Source organism: Gorilla gorilla, chromosome 2 (genome assembly GCF_029281585.2).
Source record: "Gorilla gorilla gorilla isolate KB3781 chromosome 2, NHGRI_mGorGor1-v2.1_pri, whole genome shotgun sequence".
Taxonomy (NCBI): domain Eukaryota; kingdom Metazoa; phylum Chordata; class Mammalia; order Primates; family Hominidae; genus Gorilla; species Gorilla gorilla.
Genome location: NC_086017.1, coordinates 19,638,450 through 19,665,372, shown reverse-complemented (window position 1 = coordinate 19,665,372; position 26,923 = coordinate 19,638,450). Strand labels below are relative to the sequence as shown.

The 26,923-nt window shown below is 50.5% G+C and overlaps 1 protein-coding gene across 20 annotated transcripts in view; it reads right to left on the bottom strand.

Moving 5' to 3' along the window:
- The window catches only part of TTLL3 (tubulin tyrosine ligase like 3), a 47,838-nt gene extending 21,959 nt beyond the window's left edge, over window positions 1-25,879 (bottom strand). For 2 of the 20 annotated variants that reach the window (XM_019023405.4, XM_019023406.4), the window contains exons 1-12: window positions 23,717-25,435; window positions 23,402-23,490; window positions 21,000-21,168; window positions 20,766-20,863; window positions 17,909-18,037; window positions 16,344-16,458; window positions 15,185-15,283; window positions 13,379-13,574; window positions 8,186-8,334; window positions 6,895-7,138; window positions 4,743-5,178; window positions 887-1,056 (exon numbers count right to left, since the gene is read on the bottom strand). In XM_019023405.4, the coding sequence (XP_018878950.3) occupies window positions 887-1,056; window positions 4,743-5,178; window positions 6,895-7,138; window positions 8,186-8,334; window positions 13,379-13,574; window positions 15,185-15,283; window positions 16,344-16,458; window positions 17,909-18,037; window positions 20,766-20,863; window positions 21,000-21,168; window positions 23,402-23,490; window positions 23,717-24,107 (2,285 nt within the window). In that variant the 5' untranslated portion in view covers window positions 24,108-25,435. Of the gene's footprint in view, window positions 1-886; window positions 1,057-4,742; window positions 5,179-6,894; window positions 7,139-8,185; window positions 8,335-13,378; window positions 13,575-15,184; window positions 15,284-16,343; window positions 16,459-17,908; window positions 18,038-20,765; window positions 20,864-20,999; window positions 21,169-23,401; window positions 23,491-23,716; window positions 25,439-25,469 lie in introns of those variants that run through there. The other 18 variants (XM_019023410.4, XM_019023412.4, XM_019023411.4 and 15 more) reach the window with 15 other exon arrangements.
- Window positions 25,880-26,923: the final 1,044 nt, after the last annotated feature.

Genomic DNA, 26,923 nt, shown 5'->3' with positions numbered 1-26,923 from the left:
TTTGGAGGAGACAATACTCATTTGGCTGGGTATTTTTTTTTTTTTTTTTTTTTGAGACAGTTTTGCTCTTGTTGCCCAGGCTGGAGTGCAATGGTGCAATCTCGGGTCACTGCAACCTCCGCTTCCTGGGTTCAAGCGATTCTCGTGCCTCAGTCTCCCAAGTAGCTGGGATTATAGGCACCTGCCCCTACACTCGGCTAATTTTTGTATTTTTTAGTAGAGATGGGGTTTCACCATGTTGGCCAGGCTGGTCTCGAACTCCTGACCTCAAGTGATCTGCCCGCCTCGGCCTCCCAAAGTGCTTTGTGTTTTTGTTTTTAAGACAGCATCTCGCTCTGTCTCCCAGGCTGGAGTGCAGAGGTGCGATCATAACTCACTGCAGCCTTGACCTCCCGGGCTCAAGCGATCCTCATTAGCCTCGCGAGTAGCCTGGACCACAGGCTCACACCGCCGTGCCCAGCTAATTTGGCTGTGTATTTTTAAAGAATACTTTGTGAGTAGTGGCTTTTACTTGCTACTGGTGGCTCTTTGGTGGGGTGGCTGATCCAGGTGGTTGGGAGGGACCTGGAGAGCAGGAATAAATCGCCTTGGGACACTCGGGTGTTTTGGGGGAATGGTCTTACCCAGGGCCTGGGGGTTCTTCGGACTCAATGGCAATCTGTTCAAGTGGTGGGGTTGCCTGTCCCCACTAGAAAAGGTCATGGTGAAAATGCAGCCCATCCTGGTGCTGGGGGCTTCCCACTCCCGGAGATTGGGGCAGACCAGGGCTGTGGCCCTTTTCGCCTTGCCTTTCTTCCCCTTTCTGAGGGCTGAAGTGGTGGCAGTGGAGACTGGCTTCTCACTGTGCCCCAGGCTCCTGGCCCCACCGCCTTTCCTAGAAGCTGACCTGTGGGTAGGGGTCCCCGAGTCCTTGCCTTCCCCAGAGCCTCGCTGGGTCAGCAGAGGGACTGCTGGGCGGACCCCCATCCGCCGATGACACATCGCCATGGGCTTCTTGATGGTGAAGCCCTCTACCAGGAGCCGGATGCCCACATATTGAGGCACCTCCACAGCAGGCTGTAGGCAAGAAGAGGAGACAAGGCCCACTCAGTCAGTGGTACTGGAATCCTTGGCCCAGCGGGACCCAGAGTAGAGATGGGTGGAATTACTTTCTGAGGCACCTGGTCAAAGAGGCGTTTCTGAGCTGAGAAATGGAAAGCCCACCTCTGAGTCAGTACCTAGAGTCACAGAGCTCCAGGAATTGCTAGCCCAGAGGAAGGGGGAATCCTAGCCATGTCCCACCAGCACCCCTCAGCCACATTTCCCTCCTAAGCTGCCCCCAGCCCCTGCTGGAATGCGCGTGGCTCCACTGCACAGGCCACTGCTGGTGGACAGCTTCCTGAGCTGAGCCAATCAGATTCTCTGCACAGAGAATTTGAGTTACACCACCCAGACAAGTAAGAGGTTTGGAGCCTGCCTAGAGCCTCGTGTGAATCCAGGTTATGGGGAAGCAGAAACTAAGAACCTTAAAGAAGACAGTCTGTGGAGAGAATGAAGTAGCGAATATGCAGAGGAAGGCAGAGAAAAGGGTCCAGGAGAGGGACTCCCTTACAACTCTCAGTTCCTATCAGGCCAAGCTGTATGTCCTGCCCTCAGCTGGGCTCCAGGAGAGCTCCCTGTGCCTTGCTAGCAACCTGGAGCCAATTGGAGGTATCTTGTGTGCCACTGAAGGATCCTGATCAGAATCTATCTAAACATCAGAATTACTTGGAGCTTGTTAAAAATACAGCTATTGGCCGGGCATGGTGGGCACACCTGTAATCCCAGAGCTTTGGGAGGCTAAGGCTGGCAGATCACTTGAGGTCAAGAGTTCGAGACCAGCCTGGCCAACATAGCCAAACCCTGTCTCTACTAAAAATACAAAAAAATTAGCAGGTCATGGTGGCAGGCACCTGTAATCCCAGCTACTCAGGAGGCCAAGGCAGGAGAATTGCTTGAACCCACGAGGCAGAAGTTGCAGTGAGCTGAGGTCGCACCATTGTACTCCAGCCTGGGTGACAAGAGCGAAACTCCGTCTCAAAAAAAACAAAATGCAGCTATTGCCGGCGCGGTGGCTCTCTGGGAGGCCAAGACAGGCGGATCAGCTGAGGTCAGGAATTGGAGACCAGCCTGGCCAACATGGCGAAACCCCGTCTCTACTAAAAACACAAAAATTAGCCGGCCATGGTGGGCGCCTGTAATCCCAGCTACTCGGGATCTGAGGAGAATCACTTGAATCCGGGAGGCGGAGGTTGCAGTGAGCCGAGCTAGCACCACTGCACTCCAGCCTGGGTGGCAGAGCGAGACTCTGTCTCAATAAAAAAAAAAAATCAAATAAAAATATAGCTATCAGCACTCCCAAGTAGCCCCAGATGATGAGGGAAAGTTCATCTTTACAGAATAATCTCAGCTAATAAATGCAGAAGGAACAACAGAATTAGACATTTGCCATTTTGCAACTCTAATAAAATAGGCAATAATCAAAACTGGTATCAAAACAATTAGATGAAAGGATGACAGGAAAATGTGTAATCTGGACAGAGCCAACACAGCACCTTACAGAAAAATTAATTGCAAAGGGGAGATGTAGCTTATAATGGAGAGATCTGGTAGCCACCACTGTAACCCACAGTCAAACTCAGCAGCACTAACTGTGAGACACAGGATGTGCCTTGTGATGCCACATGAGGTACGCGGCATCACCTCTGAAGTGCTCTTGGGAAAAATGTTTAACCTCATCAAACTATTTGACCTAACTTCTAGTTCCTGAGACAATCAGCTAACAGAAGACCAAGGTAAATCACACCATAAGGAAACAATCAGATAAATCCAGAATGTGGGACAGTTCTACAAAACAACCCGCCTGGCCCCTCAAAAGATCAAAACTATGGGGTCAAAAGGCACTGGGGCTGGCCTAGATGAAAAGAGACAAAAAAAAAAAACAGTGCAAGGTATAAGCCTTTACTATGTGCTGGCCTAAAAACAAAAACAAGAACAAATCAGCAATAAAAGACATTTAAAGGGCTTGGCGCGGTGGCTCATGCCTGTAATCCTAGCATTTTGGGAGGCCGAGGCGGGCAAATCACGAGGTCAGGAGATCGAGACCATCCTGGCTAACATGGTGAAACCCCATCTCTACTAAAATACATAAAATTAGCCGGGCATGGTGGCAGGCACCTGTAGTCCCAGCTACTCAGGGGGCGGAGGCAGGAAAATCGCTTGAACCAGGGAGGCGCAGCTTGCAGTGAGCCGAGATGGTGCCACTGCACTCCAGCCTAGGCAACAGAGCAAGACTCCATCTCAAAAAAAAAGATATTTGGGGGACATTTGAAAAATGCAGATACATAGTCTCCTCCCCAAGCTAGACATTTTGGGTCAATCTCTGGGGGTGGAGCCTCCTGACATCCATACCTTTAGAAGCTTTCAGATGCTTCTGGCCTGGGCACTGGCATTGGGAGCACTGCACTACAATGGCACCTTTTCCCTCAGCTTGCTCATATTTTCCTGCCCATGTATTTCCCCATTTACATTTTTTGAAACCAAAACGCCAATATATTAATTTAAGAAATGATCAATAACAACTGTAACAAAGGCGAGGTCACTTAGGTCATGTGATCAGTACGTTCTCTTCCTGTAACCAAACCTTGACAGAAACCGAATGCTAATCAGAAGCCACTTAAACTGCCACAAGAAATTCTATCCAGAGCTCAGAAAGCCTTGCAATCAATTTTCTGACTGATTTTTTAAAATGCTGTTCTATTTTACAAGTAGACTCCAATCTCTTTTTGGAGCAAGATGAGTGAAATAATTATAATACTAATAATAATAGTAGCTACCAGTAATTGCCTATTACTATACATTCAGGCACTTTACAGGTTATACATGATGAAACTCCTAACCTTATTAGGTAATAATAACATTAGCTAAAACTTAGTAGCATTTACTATATGCCAGGCACTATTCTAAAGTACTTTACTGGCTGGGCACGGTGGCTTCTGCCTGTAATCCCAGCACTTTGGGAGGCCGAGGTGGGCGGATCACCTGAGGTCAGGAGCTTGAGACCAGCCTGGCCAACATGGCAAAACCCTGTATCTACTAAAAATACAAAAATTAGCCAGGCGTGGTGGTAGGCACCTGTAATCCCAACTACTTGGGAGGCTGAGGCAGGAGAATCGCTTGAACCTGGGAGGTAGAGGTTGCAGTGAGCCAAGATTATGCCACTGCACTCCAGCCTGGGCAACAGAGCGAGACTCTGTCTCAAAAATAAATAAATGAAGTACTTTACTTATCAACTCATTTAATTCTCACAACTCATAGTACCTAACTTTGTGAGTTAGGTACTATTTTTATTCTTACGGATGAGGAGACCTAGGGGTTAGGAACTTGTCCAAAGTCACACAGCTTGTTGTCACTGAACAGGAATTTGAACCCAAGGAGATTCCAGAATCTCTGCTCTTATGGCTATGCTATATGCCTCTCTAGAAATATTATCCTCATACATGAATTCATTTTATTCTCCCATTCCCATGAGAAAGATGGTAATAATATCCCCATTTCAAAGATCAGGAGACTGAGGCTCAAGGAAGTGAGGTCACCTTAGCAGGACCAGGACTTGAATCTGGGTCTTAAACTGGGTCTGACTGCAGAGTTCTATGCTCCACTGCGGGGCTGCCTGGAAGAGGGTGCAGACTCTCTGGGGTCCTGCCTGGGCCCAACCTCCTCACCTGCTTATAGATGAGCTCAAAGGCTCCTGTGTCACAGTTGCGGTCCAGCCTCCGGTCAATGACCACGCGCAGGGTGTCAGCTTGCACGCCAGCACAGAGCCGGGCAGTGACTGCTGTGGAGGGTGCCATCGTGGGGCTGGCGTTGATCTCAATCAGCCAGGGCTGGAAGTCCTCCCCGAACACGAAGTCAGCGCCATAGAGCTCAAAGCTGGCCTTCCGACACTGCACGGTGTCCTGGGAGGTCTGAAGTGCATGGATCACAGCATCCTTCATGCCAGGCACGATGATGGTGGACCAAGCATTTGGGGCACCCATCTCCTGCAGGTGGGCCTGGAACCTCTGGCTAGACCACATGTTGTCTGGCGGAAGCAGTGGATGCCGATGGCATGAGTTCTCCAGGTGCTTCTGGATGGAGTTGTTGCACAGGTGCACTGAGCTGGGGCAGAGAGCAGAAAACTGAGGTCCAGGCCCTTGTGTCTCTCCCATCCAAACTCAGGGAGGACAGGCAAGTCCTGGAAGCAGCCCTGGGCCACGCTGCACTATTCAACTTGAGATGGGGCCCTACTGGGAAGGACAAAAAGGACAGAGGCCTGGGCCCCACCACATTCTTCTAGGGCCAGAACCACTCTTATCTCTCAGGGCTGCTCTGAGGGCGCTAGTTGCGGGGGCCGCAGCAGTAAGTGCTTTGTGCGTAGTCTCAGTTAACCGTCCCAGTGTCTGGAAGATAAGAGGGTGGGTAAGGGTATGGCCCCGTCATCGCGAGGACGTGTTCAAGCACCATCTCCACACTAGTTGTGAGACCTTAGGGAAGTCATCTAACCTGCGTGCTCTTCACATCTGCAAAATGGGGGTAGTAACAGTACCCACACTTCACTGTTTTTTATTTTTTTCTTCAGACCTGGTGAACAAGAAGTATTCACTGGGTTCTTATTAAGAATGAGACAATGTATACAAAGTGCTCAGCACTATCACGTATGAAGCACTCAATAATTGGTAGCTATGAATTTCATACTACTGCCTCCATTCTTCAGATGTGGAAACCAAGGCTTAAATAGGTTTTCACATGACCAGATTCAAACAACTTGGAAGCTGCAGAGACAGAATTGGAATTCAGGCTTTAACAAGGCTTTCTCTCACCCTAGAAGTTAACACGACATCTTAGTTTTCAAAACTCCTGACCTCCTTTCCCCTGCTCTACATTTGCTTCCCTTTTTCCCCCAACGACAAATATAATTTTTTTTTTCTTTTTTTGAGACAGATCCTTGATCTGTCGCCCAGGCTGGAGTGCAATGGCACGATCTCAGTTCACTGCAACCTCCACCTCCCAGGTTCAAGCAATTCTCCTGTCACGGCCTCCCGAGTAGCTGGGACTACTGGCGCCCGCCAACACGCCTGGCTAATTTTTATATTTTTAGTAGAGACGGGGTTTCGCTATATTGGTCAGGCTGGTCTCGAACTCCTGACCTCAGGTGATCCACCCACCTCAGCCTCCCAAAGTGCTTGGATTACAGGCATGAGCCACTGCGCCTGGCCCAAACAATCTTTTAACCTGTTAGATAATTTCACTTGTGTTCATTGCTTGCCTGTTTCTCCCTGCTAGAACGTAAGCCCTTGAGAGCTGGGACCTTGTTTTGTTCACTGCTATACCCCAAGTGCCCAGAACAGTGCATGGCACAAGGTACACACTCGGTCAAATCTGTTGGAGGGGCCAGGCATAGTGTAATCCCAGCACTTTGGGAAGCCAAGGTGGGATGATCGCTTGAGCCCAGGAGTTTGAGACCAACCTGGGCAACATAGTGAGACCCCATGTCTACATAAAAAAATTTAAAAATCAGCTGTGGTACATGCCTGTGGTCTCAGACACTTGGGAGGCTGAGGAGGAAGGATTGCTTGAGCACAGGAAGTCAAGGCTACAGTGAGCCGTGACCATGCCACTGCACTCCAGCCTAGGTAACAGAGTGAGACCGCCCCGTCTGTTAAAAAAAAAATCTGTTGGATGCAAGGACAGCTGGCAGGATGAGGGCCCGTCTGCCTGCAGTCTGTGTGTGGAGCCTAGCGCTGCTGCACGAGTCCCCTGCACTGTAATCGCCTGTTTGCTTGCCAGCTCCCCAACTAGGCAGGGAGCTCGTGGGAGGCGAGCAGAGGGGCTCACTTGTCCAGGTTCTTCAGGGAGAAGGGCTGCGTGGAAAAGCGGATATAGCTGTCGCGGTAGAACCACACGGTAAGTGGGTTCCAGTCAGTTACCAGGAACCACTGTCTGAGGTCAAACTTGGTGCCAAAGATGAGGAGGGGCCGCTCAATATACTTCTGCACCACCCACTTGCCGTCCTTCATCACCACGGGGTTGCCGTTCACCAGCTTCAGCATCTCCTCCAGGTGGTCCATGCACATGATGCCTACGGGGGAAGAGGGCAGTCAGGGATTGGAAGGTCAGGCGTGGGCCGGGAGAAGGGCCAGCTTGTCATGAGCTCTTGTCCCCTCGGAGCTGATAGGGCTGAATGGGTAAGGCTGTCTCCCTCAATCCGAACCCATTTCCCTTTGGGAAAGCCAGGAATTTGCTAAGGATTTTAAATTTTTCCTAATTAACCAGTTTTGTTTGATTAAACAGGAATATATACATGGATACAAATTTAAAGTGCTGGGCTTTTTTTTTTTTTTTTTTTTTTGAGACAGCCCTGTCACCTAGGCTGGAGTGCAGTGGCACCAGCTCAGCTCACTGCAATCTCCGCCTCCCGGGTTCAAGTGATTCTCCTGCCTTAGCCTCCCGAGTAGCTGGGATTACAGGTGCCTGCCACCACACGTGGCCAATTTTTGTATTTTTAGTAGAGACAGGGTTTCAGCATGTTGGCCAGGCTGGTCTCCAACTCCTGACCTCAAGTGATCCACCCACCTCGGCCTCCCAGACTGCTGGGATTACAAGCATGAGCCACTGTACCTGGCCAGTGTTGGGGGCTTTTTTAAAGTATGTGCACCTATTACTTTCCTACCAATAATAAATAGACTATAAAACAAAACAAAAATTAGGCAGTACGAAAGGGCATACAATAAAAAATGTATCTCCTTGTCTAGAGGCAGCCAACTGCTGCTTCCAGGACCTCATGGATATCCTTCTGGATCATGTGAGAGCCTACACGTGCCTCCGTTTCCCAGGATTGCATAAATTGAAGCATGTTGAGGATTTGGAATAGTGCTTTAGATGCTTGACTGCATTTAATCCTCACCTCACAGGAGGTATTATCATCCTCCTCGTGTCACAGATGAGGGAACTGAGGTTCAGGGAGGCGCTAAAACCTGCTCAAGGTCACGAAGCACATTAGTAGCAGAGCTAGGACTCAAACCCAGGCAATTTGGCTTCAATAGACCTGCACTATTAACTTCCTTGGCCTCTACTGGTAGATGCAGGTCGTGAGGTGCCAGTGCAGGAAGCAGGAGCTGACCCCCACCTCGTCCACGGGACTTGGCTCCTGGCTTCACGATCCAGATGTTGCGATCCCCTTCCATGTCTATCTGGGGTACCACGGCCCGCAGCTGCTGCAGGATGTCCTCACAGCGCTGGACCTGAGTGTCGAGGTGCCTGAGTTCTGCCCCTTCGCTGTGGGGAAATGATAGAACTTGGGCAGGGCTGGACCTGGGACATGCAGGTGGAGAGGGCAGGGGGAGATATATTCCACCGTCCCCCGCCGTCATCCAGGCAGCCTTGGTCACGCCCTCCCTGCAGATATCCATAGGTCCCTCCCAAGCCTCCGGCCCCACCTTCAAGCCACCCCTGAAATCCTAACCTGCCCAGAATACACAAATGGGAAAGGCTGATAAAATTCCATTAACTGCAAACCACCCCCTACTCCAACACTCCACCTGTGCCACCCCCCTTCCTATTACATTAAAACTGTCTTTGACAGAATTTAATCATTCCAGTTCCTAATGAGAAAGCACCACTATGTGCCAGGCACTGTGACAAGGGCTTTCCATATATTTTCACGAATCCCCTCAAGGCCCTGCCAGGGAAGTATTACTAGTACCCACCCCCTACCCCCCGACTTTTTTTTTTTTTTTTTGAGACAGGGTCTTGGTCTGTCACCCAGGCTGAAGTGCAGTGGTGAAATCACGGCTCAGTGCAGCCAGGAACTCCTAGGTCCAAGTTTCAGCCTCCCAAGTAGTTGGAATTACAGGCATATGCCACCACACCCAAGCTAATTTTTATTTTTTGCAGAGATGGGTCTTATTATGTTACCCAGGCTAGTCTTGAACTCCTGGCCTCAGGCCATCCTCCTGTTCAGCCTCCCAAAATGCTGGGATTGCAGGCATGAGCTGCCACACCCAGCTCTGGTCCCATTTTAGAGAAATGTAAACTGGGCCAGGCACGGTGGCTCCTGCCTGTAATCCCAGCACTTTGGGAGGCGGAGGCAGGCGGATCATCTGAGGTTAGGAGTTCGAGAACAGCCTGGCCAACATGGCAAAACCTTGTTTCTACTAAAAATACAAAAATTAACCAGGCATGGTGGCAGGTGCCTGTAATCCCAGCTACTTGGGAGACTGAGGCAGGACAATCACTTGAACCAGGGAGGCGGAGGTTGCAGTGAGCCAAGATCGTGCCACTGCACTCCAGCCTGGGCGACAGAGCAAGACTCCGTCTCAAAAAAAAAAAAAAAAAAAAAAAAAGAAAAGAAAAGAAAAAGTAAACTGGGATGGGCATAGTGGCTCACGCTTGTAATCCCAGCACTTTGGGAGGGCAAGGTGGGCGGATCACGAGGTTAAGAGATCGAGACCATCTGGCCAATATGGTGAAACCCCGTCTCTCCTAAAAATACAAAAATTAGCCGGGTGTGGTGGTGGGCACCTGTAATCCCAGCTACTCGGGAGGTTGAGGCAGGAGAATCGCTTCAAGCCAGGAGGCGGAGGTTGTAGTGAGCCGAGATCGCGCCACTGCACTCCAGTGTGGGCAACGGAGCGAGACTCCATCTCAAAAAACAAAAAGAGTAAACTGAAGCTTTGAGAGTTAAGGGACTTACCCAAGGCCATACACTGAAAGTTGAGTGGTTCAGCCAGGATTCAAACTCTGTCCTGTCTGATTCCTCTACCCATAGGTGCTTTTTGGGGTTCATTCCTGTCTTAATCTGTGCCTAATATTGGCTGAAACAATGTTAGCCTAATTCCTTTCAAGCACTTCTATATCACACCTCTTCTTGCTTGTTTTCTTCCCATCATTTACCCCCACCTAACACGTGCTTATTTGGTTATTGTCTGAATCCCCTAACTAGAATGTAAACTCCGCAAGAGCAGGAACATTTTTTGTAGTTGTTCTCTGCTGTAATCCCCATCCCCAAGCACCACACCTGGCACTTAGCAGGTACTCCCTGGAAGTTTGCTCAATGAATGAATGGTTGGCTCAGCAAGTACTTTGGTAGGAGCTTGCCTCAGCAACTGGGCTGCACAGACAGGGTTTCATGGACAAAGAGGGACCCTGTTCTCTACAAGACAGAAAATGTCCTGAACTAAACCAAGTCACAAAATACCCCAGATGGCTGCCTCATCCACACTCTCTCATTTCTTTCCTTCTGACTGAATAGGACGGGAGCCTCCTATTCAGGGGAAGCTAACTTTGTGACATCTTAGCATCTTGAATGTCTCCATCATGGAGAACTTTCTCTTTTTTAAGGAGGAGGCAGCAGCCACTGGGGCAGTGCCAGGAACAGGGACAGCCAGATGCAGGGGGCTAGGCAAGGTCTCCCAGGAGTACTCACACCTATGTCCTGACAAACTTTTCTGTGGTCCGTAGCATGAAGTATATGTTCAGTAATCTGTGATGTGGCCCAGGAAAATATCACACAGGAATGTAATTTGAAAAAGTATATTCGACATGACAATATGATTTTATAGTTAGCAAAAGGAACAAAAACCAGTATTTTAATGAAAAGTCAACCTGATGAAAACCTGGCTGGCTTAGTTCTTAAAATCCAGGATTTAAAAACAAAAACTGGCTGTCTGTTTTTTTTTTGAGACAGAGTATCGCTCTGTTGCCCAGGCTGGAGTGCAGTGGCGCGATCTCGGCTCACTGCAAGCTCCGCCTTCTGGGTTCACGCCATTCTCCTGCCTCAGCCTCCTGAGTAGCTAGGACTACAGGCACCCACCACCACACCCAGCTAATTTTTTTGTATTTTTAGTACAGATGGGGTTTCACCATGTTAGTCAGGATGGTCTCGATCTCCTGACCTCATGATCTGCCCGCCTTGGCCTCCTAAAGTGCTGAGATTACAGGCGTGAGCCACTGCGCCCGGCCCTGCTAATTTTTGTATTTTTAGAAAAGATGGGGTTTCACCATATTGGCCAGGCTGGTCTTGAACTCCTGACTTCATGATCCGCCAGCCTTGGCCTCCCAAAGTGCTGGGATTATAGGCATAAGCCACCGCCCCAAGTGGAATTGGTTTTTTTTAAAAAGTTGAGAAGCATTAACACTAAATATTGAATGAATAAGGCCGAGTGCAGTGGCTCACATCTGTTAATCCCAGCACTTCGGGAGGCCAAGGCGGGCGGATTGTTTGAGCTCAAGAGTTCAAGACCAGCCTGGCCAACATGGTGAAACCACGTCTCTAAAAAAATATACATATATATGTATATAATATATATTATAATATATATAATATATACATATAATGATATATGTATATCACACAAAAATTTGCCAGGCCTGGTGGCACACACTTGTAGTCCTAGCTACTCAGGAGGCTGAGGTGGGAAAATCACTTGAGCCTGGGAGGCAGAGGTTGCAGTGAGCCAAGATTGCGCCACTGCACTCCAGCTTGGGTAACAAAGTGAGACCCTGTCTCAAAAAAATAAAATAAAATATTGAGGGAATGAATGAATGCTGGTCATTTGTACTGAACCATTCAACACTGTGTATGTCTGTTATATGATGCAATGTTTTATGTAATCCCGACTTTAGAGAGGTTCCTATAGCCCTCTAGAACTTGCCCCTACACACCAGAAATAAAAAGGACTCATGGCCGGGCGCGGTGGCTCACACCTGTAATCCCAGCACTTTGGGAGGCTGAGGAGGGCGGATTACGAGGTCAGGAGTTCGAGACCAGTCTGGCCAGCATAGTGAAACTCCGTCTCTACTAAAAATACACAAAAAATTAGCCGGGCATGGTGGTGTGCGCCTGTAATCCCAGCTACTCGGGAGGCTGAGGCAGGAGAATCACGTGAACCCAGGAGGTGGAGGTTGCAGTGAGCCGAGATCACGTCACTGCACTCCAGCCTGGGCAACAGAACGAGATTCTGTCTCAAAAAAAAAAAAAAAAAAAAGGACTCGTGCTTCATGACTAATGTTCTAAGTCTTGAAAATTCTTTTTTTTTTTTTTTTTTTTTTTTGAGACGGAGTCTCACTCTGTCACCCAGGCCGGAGTGCAGTGGCGCGATCTCGGCTCACTGCAAGCTCTGACTCCCAGGTTCAAGCGAGTCTCCTGTCTCAGCCTCCTGAGTAGCTGGGATTATAGGCGTGCGTCACCATGCCCAGCTAATTTTCGTATTTTTAGTAGAGATGGGGTTTCGCCATATTGGCCAGGCTGGTCTTGAACTCCTGACCTCAAGTGATCTGCCCGCCTCGGCCTCCCAAAGTGCTGGGATTACAGGCGTGAGCCACCACACCTGGCCACCTTGATAATTCTTAATTTAAAATGGGCAGCTTTACATTTTCCAGTAGCTAAAGAGAAAGTACCGGGCCACCTAAGTTATGTCCTGACATTTAGAAAAGATGCAGTGAATTACTTGCTAATGATGTGGGTCTGCTGCTCATGTCATTCATTAGTTCTTCGGTTTCCCCTACTGAGTAATTAAATCTATCCATTTCTTCCCATTACCACCACCCCAGCTGAGATTCCTAGCACTCCCACCTGGCTTCCTGCAGGTCTCAAACCTTGAGCTGTGTCCCAGTTGAGAACAGGGGCTACGCTTCATTTCTGGAACCTGGCACTATGCTTGGCACATCGGAGTTGCTCAAGAAATGCTTACTGTGTGTTCTGCCTTCAGGGCTGTTCTCCCTCCAGTCTCTCCTGCATGCTTCTCCCGAATGGAATCTCCCTAAAGCAGCACCAGGCTCACCTTGATCCTCCCTTTCCCCACCTAAGAACCTTTTTCCAAAGTGTGTTCAGAAAACACTGCCCCTCAGGATGCTTGGTGGGAGGCAGGGCACTGGGCTCACTTAAGTACAGGATAAGCAGCGCACTCTCTCTCTATAGGCTTACACCACCCACAGGTTCTGAAGAGTACTGCCCCAGGGAAGCCTCTTTAATTAACTGCTTAATCCAGTGTTTTCCAAATGTGATGGACCACAAAAGCCCTTTTTTCATAAAATCTATTTACTTCCTGTAGAATTAGCATCCACACAACACACACTTTGGGTAATGTGCTGTCCATTTGGTGGCACAGTCCATGCTCTTAGTGACTATGCTATGCCAAGAACCAAGAAAAGCGGCCCAGACCCTACCATGGAGGCAGTGGGAGTCCTTGAGGGTTCCTGAGCAGAACAGCGGGGTAAACGAGCGGGAGGCTTGGGGAAGGGGTAGGGGCTGCACGAGACAGAAAGGGTCTATCCCTAAGCACCTGCCCACAGCCCAAAGTCCCAGCTGCAGGGCACTCACTGGACCACTTGGTAGTAGCGCTGGAGGAAGAGGGACCAGCCCTCGGGGGTGAGGTACAGCGGGGCCTCCAGGTCCTTGTCGATGTCCATGTGGGCCAAGTTGCTAAGGTACTCCTCGCACGCACACAGAGCTTCATCCACAAACTCTGGGGACACCAACACTGGGTTTTTCTCCTGTTTCTTGGGCTGCTTGTCTCCTGCACATAGGGAGGGGCCTGTCACGATCCCATATCAAGGCAGGTAACCTGACGCATGCCACAGCCCCCATTGTCCTAAGGCCTGTCACTTACCTGAGGCCCAGCACGAACCTAGATAGATCCCCTACTGCCCTGGGATGTGTCACTTAGCTGAGGCTTTGCTCTAAATTCACTGCAACTCTAGCACTTGCCCTTGGCTCCCACTGTCCCAGGACCTGTCACTCAAGGCTCCGCCCTAAATGTCCCCAAGGCCTCTGACAGCACCTATAGCCTCTCTGCCCCTGGGACCTCTAACACACCTGAGGCTCTGCCTAAAATGCACCTGGGAGTCTTGGCCTATGTGAACCCAGTTACACATGAACACCCGTCCCCCAAGTCTGACACAGCTTCTTAAGTCCACACAGCAGAAATCCAGACCCACTCCCAGAATCCTGATACAGAGCTACAACCCTTAGCCCACAGAAACACTAACTTCTGTGTGCACTGTTACTGCACAAGGCCCTGACACACCTGAAAGTGATTATAGAAACTGACCCTTCAGAAGACCCCGTGCACATCTACAGACCTGACTCACCCCTGAACATCACAGTGCTCTGAAGATCCTGATATACAACTGAGGCCCTCAAACCCCTGCAGCCTGACCTATACCATAAAAGCTTAAGCACGGGGTCTCTGGCCACACCCGAGGCCCTTGTGCCCCTTATCCTGGCACACAACCAAGCCTTCCTTGTACGTGACACACACAAGACACAGCAATGGGGAAGTCTCTCTCTGGAAGAGGCAGGGATTTTCCTCCTTCCTGGAGAGCTGCCTCTACTTCCCTGAATCCCTCGCTGATGAGTCCCTGGATTACAGGACTAGGAGCCTGGAGACACGAGCTAAATCCAGAAAGGGAAAGGGCAGGCAGTGGTTGGGTTGGCATGCATGATAGTGAGGGTTCCTCCGTGTCCCCCTCCACTCCAAGCTGTTCCTTATGTTCAGGCCTAAGCTGTTCTCAGGCCATGTGTAAAGCCCAGTTTCACTGCTTCCTCCTCCTCAGAGACCTGAACTCCTCACAGGCAGGGACAGACCATGTCTTCTTAGTCTGCCCTCTCCAGGGTGCTCGGCTACATGCCAGACCCATGGGAGGGCTGAATGAGGAGTGGATCAACTAACAAATGGATGGGAAGACAAGTGTCTAGGTACCTGGGACAGAAGAATGGATGAGTGGATGGACTGGAGAACAGATAGGTAGTAGATGGGAGAATGGAATAGCAGGTAGATAGATGGGTAGGTGGATCTGTAGAAGGATAGGTAGGCAGGGAGTGGATAGCTGGATGGGGAGTATGGAGCTGACATCAGGTAGATGAATGAAGAGATTAACAATGGGTGACAGGTGGGAGGATGGAAGGATGAGTGGAAGCGTGGGTGGGTGAATCGGTAGATCAGAGAGTGGGTGAATACGTGGGTGGATGAGTGGATGGATGGCTGGTGGATGGATGGATAGATGGGTAGATGTGAATCATCCACAGATGTGTGGATGAACTAGGTGCGTGGATGAATAGATAGGTGGAAGGGCAGATGGGTGGAGGATAAATGGGTGGGAGAGTGGAGGTAACCACGGTACTTACCTGAGGCCTCTTCCTCTACTGCCTGAATAGGGTATGACTTCCACTCAGACTTCACCACCAGCTTGAGAACGTTGCGGGCAGCAGTCAGCCAGAAGTCCTCTGCTCCCAGGCCAGGGGATACCCTGCTCAGCCCCTAGGCTTGAGGCCTGTTCTGGTTCCAGAACCTGATCACGACTTGCCCCATTTTGGATCCAGAACCTGACTCTACCTTTTCTGACTCTAGAGCCTGAGTTTAGAATTTGCTCCTGTTTCAGGCTGGTCGCGGTGGCTGACGCCTGTAATCCCAGCACTTTGGGAGGCCGAGGCGGGCGGATCACGAGGTCAGGAGATCGAGACCATCCTGGCTAACACGGTGAAACCCCGTCTCTACTAAAAATGCAAAAAATTAGCCGGACGCGGTGGTGGGCGCCTGTAATCCCAGCTACTCGGGAGGCTGAGGCAGGAGAATGGCGGGAACCCGGGAGGCGGAGCTTGCAGTGAGCCAAGATCGCGCCACTGCACCCCAGCCTGGGTGACAGAGCAAGACTCCGTCTCAAAAAAAAAAGAACTTGCTCCTGTTTCAGTTGTGGAACCAGACCCCAAATCTGACCTGACTTGGATCATATTCTGCCTTCAGAATCTGGCTTGGACCCATTGTCTGATTTGTTTCTTCTGTTCATCACCTACTTTTGATACTTATTCTATCCTGAGAACCAGACTGTGTCCTAGTTCAGATTCTGAATGTAATTTAAATCTAGCATAGAATCTGGATCCAAATTCTAACCTGAATTTAGAACATATTGTGGAATTGAAACCTAGTCTGCCTTAGAAACCCAAAGCCTGCAGTCTTTTTTGGAACCCAATTCAACAAATGGAACTTGATATAAGCCTGGAATCTGTTCTGGATTCCAAACTCAAGGGACTGACCAACTTTTAGAACCTGCTCTAGAATATAAGCCAAGCTACCCAAGCTTTTCTGGAGGTCAGAGTTGACCAAGCTAAGAGGCTTATTAAGGGAGGGCACATTAGGGAAGGATAAGGATTGAGGGTGGAAAAGGAAATCTGCTGGGGCAGGCAGATGAGGGCATGAAGAGAGGCCTGTTGCTCTCCAATATGAGCCAGAGCTTCAGCCCTGCTCTGTCAGCCTGAGGTTCAGGCATGGGGCTGGGGGTATCCTTACCTATGAAGGCTTTTTTGTCATCCTCAGCCCCCAGGCGGTAGCAGCGTGGGAAGAAGGAGTTGGCATCAACCTCATCAAACCACGGCAAATTCCGGAGATTGAGACATAGACCCACCTACGGAGTTAGCCACCGAGAGGGCAGGGCAGGACTGCCCACACTCACCACGCACCCAGACAGCTCGGAAAGACTCTGACTGGATGTGCTCTCAGAGCCTTGGCCCTACTTGCAAGGTCTGAGTTGCTCACATCTATCACCATATATTTGCCTGGGCAGTGTCCTTTGCCAAGAATGCCTGATGTCCCTCCTGTCCACCCTTTCACATTCTTTTTTTTTCTGAGATGGAGTCTTGCTCTGTCACCCAGGCTGGAGTGCAGTGGCGCGATCTCAGCTCACTGTAAGCTCTGCCTCCCGGGTTCACACCATTCTCCTGCCTCAGCCTCCAGAGTAGCTGGGACTACAGGCGCCCGACACCACATCCAGCTAATTTGTTGTATTTTTAACAGAGATGGCATTTCACCGTGTTAGCCAGGATGGTCTCAATCTCCTGACCTCGTGATCTGCCTGCCTCGGCCTCCCAAAGTGCTGGGATTACAGGTGTGAGCCACTGTGCCCGGCCCACCCTTTCTCATTCTTAAAGAGCTGCCAAGGCTGAGCGTGGTGGCTCACACCTATAATCCCAGCACTCTGGGAGGCTGAAGTGGGAGGACTGCTTGAGGCCAGAGGCCAGGAGTTCAAGACCAGCCTGGGCAACACAGCAAGACCTCATCTCTTAAAAATAAAACAAAAAGCTGCTTCCTCTAGAATCCTTCCTAACCCACACCAATAATATAATGGCAGGTCATTATTATAAAGCCCTTCATCCTTGCCACAACCCCAGAAGATAGGCCTTACTGGTATTCTCATTGAAAGATGAGGAAATTGAGGCTCAGAGAGGTGAAGTCACTTGCTAAGAAAACCAGGTAAGGCTGGGCATGATGGCTCATGCCTGAAATCCCAGCACTTTGGGAAGCTGAAGCAGGTGGATCACCTGAGGTCACCAACATGGTGAAACCCCATCTCTACTAAAAAATACAAAAATCAGCCAGGTGTGGTGACACGCACCTGTAGTCCCAGCTACTTAGGAGGCTGAGACAGGAGAATTGCTTGAACCTGGGAGGCAGAGGTTGCAGTGGGCTGAGATTGCGCCACTGCACTCCAGCCTGGGAGACAGAGCAAGACTCTGTCGCAAAAAAAAAAAAAAAAAGAAACCCAGGTAAGACAGAATGGGTCCATTAGCCAGATATCTTCTGCTTAGGAGGTAAGAGTCCGTTTGCTCACTATCATTGGATTTGGTGATTGTTCCACCTCCAGACCCATTTTAGTCACCATGTCTACAAATGCCAGATACGGTGCAGGGGCTGGATTTGAACTAGCCAGATACTGGTCAGACTCCAAATTTTCTGAATTGTATACTTCCCCTTGTCCTGAGAACTTCCTCTTACTAACAAGGTGAGCAGGGAGGAGAGCTGCCAGCCCAAGGGCAGGGGGTTGGAAGCTGCCCTGCCTGCTCCTCTAGGGAGCCCACCTTTGTGGTAAAGGAGCCAGCCTGGGCGTAGTGGTTTATCATCTGATCCTTGGAGAGGAAGCGACAGTCGAGCACATCCCGCCGAGTGGTCCAGATGAAGTAGGGGGTCTCATTCTGAACCATGCGGGACTGGGGAGACAGGAGGAGACAGAAACACAGAGGCCAGTGTTGGTAGCAGGGCCTAAGGCAGCCTCTCCCTGCCCTGCTGAGCAGGGTGGGTGAACAGGAAGGAGAGGATGCTTCCAAGGTGGCCTCTAGCCCACACATCATCTTTGTGTAAGTCAAGAAGATTTCTCTTCCTCCAGGGCACAGGTGGGCAGAGAGCAAGCCAGCCTTTCAGCCTCCTTTTGGCCTTAGGGAGGCCAAAGACTCCCTTCTGCCTTCGTTTGTCACTGCTTAAGGTGTCCTATGAGGCTTGTCAGCCCCCAGGCGGTGGCAGCGTGAGGAGTTGGCATTAGCCTCATCAAACCATGGCAAATTCCAAAGACTGAGACATAGACCCACCTATGGAGTTAGCTGCTGAGGGGGCAGGGCCCCTAAGGGTGTCCCCAAGCAGTGACAAAGCTGCACAACTGAATGTCACACTTTGTTCTGGCCCATGGTCATCAGTGACTTGCCCAGGGGCAGGATGGTGACTCCAAGCTGATGGGCACACAGTCTGTGACACAGGCTCTCTCATGGACCCCACCTCTCTCCATCCTTCCTACAACTCTGGGAGGTGGGATAATTATTAATAACCAGTGTCAGCACATGCTGGGCCCTGCTCTAAGCACTTCCCATGTCAATTCATTCACCATAATTCTATGTGGTAGGGGCTAAGGTTATCTCTGTTTTACAGATGAGGAAACTGAGGCACAGGAAGGCAAGTGACTTGCCAAAGGGCTCATGAGATTGACCCATATGAAGCTGCCAATATTCAGCCATTCCTGACATACAGAAATGGCTTTTTTTTTTTTTTTTTTTTTTTTGAGATGGAGTCTGACTCTGTCGCCCAGGCTGGAGTGCAGTGGCGTGATCCTGGCTCACTGCAACCTCCATCTCCTGGGTTCAAGTGATTCTTCTGCCTCAGCTTCCCTAGCAGCTGGGATTACAGGCGTGCGCCACCAGGCCCAGCTAATTTTTTTTGTATTTTTAGTAGAGGCGGGGTTTCACCATGTTCCCCAGGCTGGTCTCGAACTCCTGACCTCAAATAATCCACCCGCCTTGGCCTCCCAAAGTGCTGCGATTACAGGCATGACCCACCATGCCCGGCCAGAAATGGCAATTTTATATAGTTGAACTCAGTAAGTGGCACTACCAAGATGGAAACCCAAGTGCCCTCACCTCAACATGCATGTCCTCCACATCATCACACCAACTCTTTCAACCTTTTTTTTTAATTTTCAGATGGAGTTATCGCTTGTTCTGTCACCCAGGCTGAAGTGCAGTGGCGCGATTTCAGCTCACTACAACCTCCACCTCCCGCGTTCAAGCAATTCTCACGCCTCGGCCTCCTGAGTAGCTGGGATTACAGGCGCCCACCACCATGCCTGGCTAATTTTTGTATTTTTATTTTATTTTTGAGACGGAGTCTCACTCTGTTGCCCAGGCTGGAGTGCAGTGGCGCAATCTCAGCTCACTGCAACCTTTGCTACCCAGATTCAAGCAATTCTCCTGCCTCAGCCTCCCAAGTAGCTGTGATTACAGGCATACACCACTATACCCAGCTAATTTTTCTATTTTTTTAGTAAAGACAGGATTTCACCATGTTGGCCAGGTTGGTCTTGAACTCCTGACCTCAGGTGATCCATCAGCCTCGGCCTCCCAAAGTGCTGGGATTACAGGTGTGAGCCACTGCTCCCGGCCTTTATTTTATTTTATTTTATTTTATTTATTTATTTTTTCAGACGGAGTCTCGCTCTGTCACCCAGGCTGGGGTGCAGTGGCGTGATCTCAGTTCACTGCAACTTCCACCTCCTGGGTTCAAGTGATTCTCCTGCCTCAGCTTCCCGAGTAGCTGGGATTACAGGCGCCTGCCACCACACTCAGCTACTTTTTGTTGTTGTTGTTGTTTGTTTGTTTTTTTAGTAGAGATGGGTTTTCACCATGTTGGCCAGGCTGGTCTCGAACTCCTGACCGCAAGGAATCTGCCTGCCTCGGCCTCCCAAAAAGTGCTGGGATTACAGGTATAAGCCACCCTGCTCCGCCTCTTCCAGAGCTTTTTAAGACCTTCCTTCCTGCCTTCACTTACCAAGGGCAGGGGGGAAGGGGAACTATGGGGTTTTTATTTGAAGGGGGAGTTACCATGCATGGAGGCTGTGCTGGCATCTGGTATGACCTAGCAGAGCTCTGAATCCCAGGCCAGATGGGACACAGCCCTGCTGTGTCCCTCCCCACTCTGCGGGCCTATCTAGCCTTTATTCACTTATTTCTTTTTCAGAGATAGAGTCTTGCTTTGTTGCCCAGGCTGGAGTGCTGTGGTGCGATCATAGCTCACTGCAGCCTGTAATTCCCAGGTTCAAGTGATCCTCCCACCTTAGTCTCCCGAGTAGCTGGGACTACAGGTACATGCCACCACACCCGGATAACGTTTTTCTACCTTTTTTTGTAGAGACTGAGTCTTACTATGTTGCCCAGGCTGGTCTTGAACTCCTAGCCTCAAGTTATCCTCCAACCTTGGCCTCCTGAGTAGCTGGGACCACAGGCATGAGCCACCATGTCCAGCTCTATCCAGCCTTTAAAGAAGCAGTTTTTACTACAGATAGGGAAACTGTGGCCCAGAGAAAGAAAGGACTTGCCTGAGGTCACCCAGCTGGACACCAATGCCCTCCCTCTAAGCAGGCAGTCCCTGTATCATCTTGGCCCCCAGGGCCCTCACCATCAGAGCATGTGTTCCATCTAGGTTATCAAATTTCAGTAAATCATCGAAGTCGAACAGCTGTGGTGGCTGGAACTCCTCGTCCTCATCTTCATCCTCTGTGGATGCAGAGCCCAGAGCTGATGAGTTTCCTCTCCCTGACCCATAGCCCATAAGGCCTCAACCCTGGGACAGTGGGAACCAAAGGAAAAGGACTCAGGAGCGACAGCTGCGGAAAGGGAAGGAACCACTCACCATCCTCAGTGGTGTCACTGTCACCCATCGCTGAGCTATCCAGATCCTTCTGGGGTGGCAGCAGGGTGGGGCCTGAGCGATGGACCATCTTCTTCTCCACCCAGCCCCTCCGGCGCAAGAGACACCGGATCACCGGGTAGCAGCCTTGGATTGTAAAGATCTTCTTCTCCTGCAAGGTGAGAGAAGGATACTTCTTCAATAAGTATTGCATAAGTGCCAGACATAGGGGATATAAAGGTGAACCAGACAGTTATGGACTCTGCCATCAGGAAATTTTTATATTCCAGTAGGAGAAATAAACAGACTATAAATAAGTAGAGAAATAAATATGCATGGTAATAATGATAATAGCAATGGCTAACATTTATTGAGGACCTACTACATGCTGAGCACTTACATGCATTACTAACAATACTATGTGTTTTTATTTTGTTTTGTTTGAGACAGGGTCTCACTCTGTTGCCCAGGCTGGAGTGTAGTGGCACAATCTCGGCTCACTGCACCCTCTTCCTCCCGGGTTCGAGCGATTCTCTTGCCTCAGCCTCCTTGAGTACCTGGGATTACAGGTGTACGCCACCATGCCCAGATAATTTTTTTTTTTTGAGACGGAGTCTTGCTCTGTTGCCCAGGCTGGAGTGGCACGATCTTGGCTCACTGCAACCTCCACCTCCCGGGTTCGAGCGATTCTCCTGCCTCAGCCTCCCCAGTAGCTGGGAGTACAGGCGTGTGCCACTGGGCCTGGCTAATTTTTGTATTTTTAGTAGAGACGGGGTTTCACCATATTGGCCACGCTGGTCTCGAACTCCTGGCCTCAGGCCAAGGCCCGCCTTGGCCTTCCAAAGTGCTGAAATTACAGGCGTCAGCCACCTCATCCGGTGCCCAAATAATTTTTATATTTTTTGGTAGAGACTGGGCTTCACTGTGTTGGCCAGGCTGGTCTCCAACTCCTGGCCTCAAGTGATCCTCCTGACTTGGCCTCCCAAAATGCTGGGATTACAGGTGTAAGCCACCGCGTCTGGCCAATACTATGCATTTTTATTAGATACTGTTATCTCCATTTTAAGGGCTATGAAACAGAGGCATAGAGAAGTTAAGCAGGGTGCCTGAGGCCCCATAGTGGTTAAGCAAAAGAGCAGGGATTTACATCCTGGCAGTTTGGCTCCAGAAACTGCATACTTAATGGGATCCAGAGAAACTACTTAGAAATACATGGTCAGGGAAGGCTGAAAGGAAGCCATGAATGTACAGAGCTGGGAAATGGTGGTTCAGGCAGAGGGGAATGCATGTGCAAAGGCCTTGAGGCTGGAGAGAGGTCAGAAAGAACTGAAGGGAGACCAGAGTGAGTGGAACATGGAAAACGATGGGGAAAGCCCCAGAGGAGGTAGGCAGTGGCCAGACTGTGGAAGGCCCTGCAGGCCTTGGAACGGACTTGGATTTCATACTAAGAGTGTCATGAGCAAAAAAGGCTAACTGAGGGAATCTTTCTAAGCTTGGCTTGCTGCTGTATTACAAAAAGATGAGGGGACAGGATGGAGGTAGACCAGCTAGGAGGCTGTCATAGTTTGCCTAGTAGAGAAATCACAATTACTAAAATGAAGGTGGTTACAACACAGACGGGAGAAGGTGCTAGAGTTGAGAATCATTTTGGAGGTGGAGATGACAAGTGGTTTTGCTGATGGAATTAGACCTGTGGGTGAAGAAACAGAAAGATGAGATTTCTGGCATGAGGAACTGAGAGATGGGAAAGACTGGAGACTGGGGAGGACGACAGGTTTGGGCAGGAAGATCAAAGTCTGGTTTGGGACATGAATTTGAAATGCTTGTTAAGTTTTCTGGGTGTAGATGATAGGGAGGGGGCTAGATCTATGGGATGTGGAGTTCGAGGCTGGGCTGGAAGGGGCACAGAGAGGGTGCAGCACACTGACTGGGCTCAGCCAAGGACACAGCCAAAGGAGACAGACCTGGGGAAGGGGCCAGGGGGCCACTAATGGCTGAGGAACCTTTAAAGGCCGCTGAAAAGCAGCAGCCAAAGAGGGAGAAAGGAAAACTAGGAGCGTGCAGTCAGACAGCCAAGAGGAAGGGTGTGTGGGGCAGCGGTGTCGAAAGATACAGGGTGCCCAACCGAGATCAAGACCGAAAGGCACTGCTGGGTTTGGCTCCCTGGAACTCACCAGGCACCTTGATTAGAGTGGGACATCGCAGGGAACCAGAGTGGAGGGAGCCCAGAAGTTTGGTGCTGAAGGGCTAAACGGGGAGGTAGTTGAAGATGGGTGTGGTGGCTGAGGATTTTTGCTGTTGTTTTTTCTTTTGCTTTGTTTTTTAAGGATATAAGAAAACAGCACAGGGAGACAGGCTGAGCCGCTCCCAGGGCCCTTTCTAAGCGCCCCTGCCCCTCCTCTGACCTTGACAGCTCTCTCCACGTAGATTTTGGCGTTTCTGAGCCGGTTCATGTGAGACGCCTTGGAGGATCTTCGCCAGAGGACCGGGAAACCTGCAGAAAGATGCGGAGTAGGGGCGGGGTAGACTGAGGCTGGGCCTGGGGTCTCGGCCTAGGATCTTTTCTGGCCGCCGATAGCCACGCCTCTTTTCTTCCTCCTGCCTTCATCCAGATGCCCACCCTCAGCCGCTCTTCTCCCGACCCCCAGTCCCTCCACCCCAGCGTCTTGTCGTCCTCGCAGCCGCTGTAGGCCAGAGCGAGCGGGCCGCACGGGCCTCACCATCCTGCGGAGAGGGGTCATTGAGGACCGGGGTGTGCGGAGGGCCGAGGGGGTGGGTATCCGAGGCGCCCTGGGCGTGGGTGCCTGGGACCAGGGTCTTGAAGGCGCTGCTGAGGCGGCGCGCAGGGGCGGGGCTGCCCGCCTGGCATCTGCCGCCTGCGTGACCCTCCTCGGACTGGGCGGAGGCAGGGCCGGGCCATGGCAGCCTCCTGGGTGGACGGAACTCGGAGCGGCGCGCCGAGGGGAAACTGGTGCGTGGCTCGAGCGGCTGCGGCTTCCGCAGCCAGTTGCACACCGCGCCGCCCTCCTGGCGGTACCAGGAGGCCGAGCCCCGGCGCCCGGGCCCCAGCTCCCCCGCGCTCAGGAGCAGTGGCGCGTCGGGGCCCTGCATGCGCCCCTCGCCGCGCTCGCCCTCCCAGCGCCCCTGATCCCGCGCCCCTCCGCGTCGCCGCCTCCTCTCCCGAGAAGTTCCTGCCTAGGCTCGAGCCTTGTCCTCCGTTCCAAGCCCCGCCCCGTTTGCTATTGCCTTGGAAACCATTCCCTGGGCACCATCAGACCGCTCGGGGCTGGTTGGGGGCTGCGATGGGCCCCGGGGCAGTCGAGCGAGGGCTTCCTTATGACCTGGGGCCTCACCCAGACCCTTGATGAGCAGGGCACTGAAGGCGGAAGAGAGCACTGAGCCCCAGTTAGTTAGTGTTGCGGTTCCTTATCCAGTACTTCCTGGTGCCACCGGCCCTAGGGTTTGAGTGATTCCACAGTATTTATAGGCGCTAACAAATGGCCCCTGACCTCATGGAGCTTACTAAAGCCCAGTGTGAGGGGAATAAAAAGCAAGTAACAAAGGAACAGAATAGTTTACAAGTATAATAAGGGCAATGAACAAGCAGAGGTGAAACCAGGAAGGGGGCGCATTTTAGATAAAGTGGCGCATTTAAGCTGAAGGTGTAAATGCCAGGAGTCAGGAGTCACCAGGGAAAGGGGAGGAACTGCACTTCAGGGAAGGGACAGTCCCAGCAACAGCCCTGAGAAGGGTAAGAACCTTTGTGCGAACTACAAGACAGCCAGGGTGGCTGGAGCCTGGTGAGGCCAGATCAGACCTGCTGGGCCTGGCAGATGGGCCTAGGGTAAGGTCCTTAGCGAGGGCAGCATATGGGGGTAACAAGAAGGTGCAGAGCACACCCTCCCCAGAAACTGGAAATGGAAAAACAATCATTTGAGTCAACTGCGAAAGAAATGTAATAGTTCAGAACAGTTATGCCTGGCCCCCAGGCTAAGACTGTAAGCAACCTTTTTGGAAGCACTGGCAAAATATTATCCTCAAAAGTCACAGGGGAGGTAAGGCTCCAAGATGTTAAACAATTTGCCTCAAATCACAGAGCAGAGGCAGCACTGGAACCCAGGTCTGACTTCAAAGCCTGTCTCTTAAACACCTGTTATGTTATCACTCAGGTTGCCTGCTAGTCACAGAAGGACCACACAGGGACAGTTTGAGAGGCAAACTCTAGCAGTGCCCCCGCAGGCAGAGTTGAGAGTCGAAGAGAGTGTCCTGGTAAGAGCCCAGCTTTGTTAGTCACTGGGTAGATGTGCTCTTAAGAGTGAAGGTGGATCCCCCACCTTCCTGTCCAGCTGACCCCAACTCCCCTTTAGCTGATGGCTGGACTTCCCGAAAAGCACACCCCCCAGGAAAGGTGATTTAGGGAATTTGGACCCTGGGAGAGAGATACATGACAAATGAGGGTTGTGGCTGGCTCACCCAGGCAATGCTGTCCTGTGAGGGTTGTTGAGTGACCAGCTGCTATACCCTATTAGTCACCCAGTTTCACTGTGAGCACCTTTAACATTCACTGCAAAGCTAGAACATAGCCATGTGCCCTGGAGGAGGGAACACCTAATTCAGAGGGGTGGCGAGGTAGGTCACAGAGGTAATGTCATAAAGGAGATGATAGCACTTTGGGAGGCTGAGGCGGGGGGATCACCCAAGGCAGCCGACGCAACATAGTGAGACCTAAAAAAAACCAAAAACCAAAAACAAAAAAATTAGCTGGGCGTGGTGGCACAGGCCTGTGGTCCCAGCTACTCAGGAAGCTGAGGTGGGAGAATCACTTGAGCCTGGGGAAGCTGAGGCTGCAGTGAGCCATGCTTGCGCCACTGCACTCCAGCCTGGGTAACAAAGCGAGACCCTGTCTCAAAAATGAAAAAAAAAAGGGGGGGGAGGAGGGGGCAATAGCTGTTCCAAGTTGCCCTTACCCCCTCCTCCCTTTAACATCACCTTGTCCACCCCATCAGAAGAAACCCCTCTGGCCATCTGGAGGAATCCCTTTTGAAAGCTCAGCTCAAAGGTTAACCCTTCTTGAAGCTTACCCTGACACCCACTCCTATATTTACCCCTTGGCCCCCAGACTTCCAATATTAAATATGAAACACTTCAGTGAACCTTTTACACACCCAGCCCTTTTCCTGGACCTCCAAGTCTCAAGGCAAGGATAAACATCATGAACACTGGAAATTATTCAACAGCCCAGCCACTGGGCTGGTGGAAAAAATATAGTTCAGTCAGTACCTGTGTAGCAGGGACCGTGTCAGATTGTTCATATTCATTATCTCCACTTCATAGACTAAGAAACTGAGACACAAAATAGAAGTAACTTGGCCAAATTTGGCAAGAAGAATCAGGACTCAAACACAAGGGTTTTTTGTTTTTTTACTTCAAGGTGTTACTAAGGTCTAGTACTATCCAATGGAACTTTCTGCAATGATGGGAATCTCTATGTATGTGTTGTATATGCTGTATGTCTATATATGCTGTTATATATGGTACAGTCACTGGTAGCTGTTAAGTGGCCAGTGGGACTGGGGAACTGGATTTTAAACTTTATTTAATTGTAATAATTAAAATTTAAATAGCCACTTGTGGATGGTGATTACTGTTTTGGCACAGGCAAAAGTCTACTCTCTTGCTCACTGGCTAGATTTGGGGCAAGCTATTACATCTCATGTTTGGAACCTCAGTTTCCTTATCCATCAAATGGGAGCACTGTTTCTCTGAGGTTACTTTTTAGCCCAAGTAAGTTCATTATGTGAAAAGCACCAAAGCTCTGTATAGGCAGACAGAGCAGTTTCAGAAATTAATGGTGCCTGGACTGCAATGAATGGAGTCTCTGGGTTGGGACCTCTGGCAGGAATAATGGCAGGACCAATCATGAGACT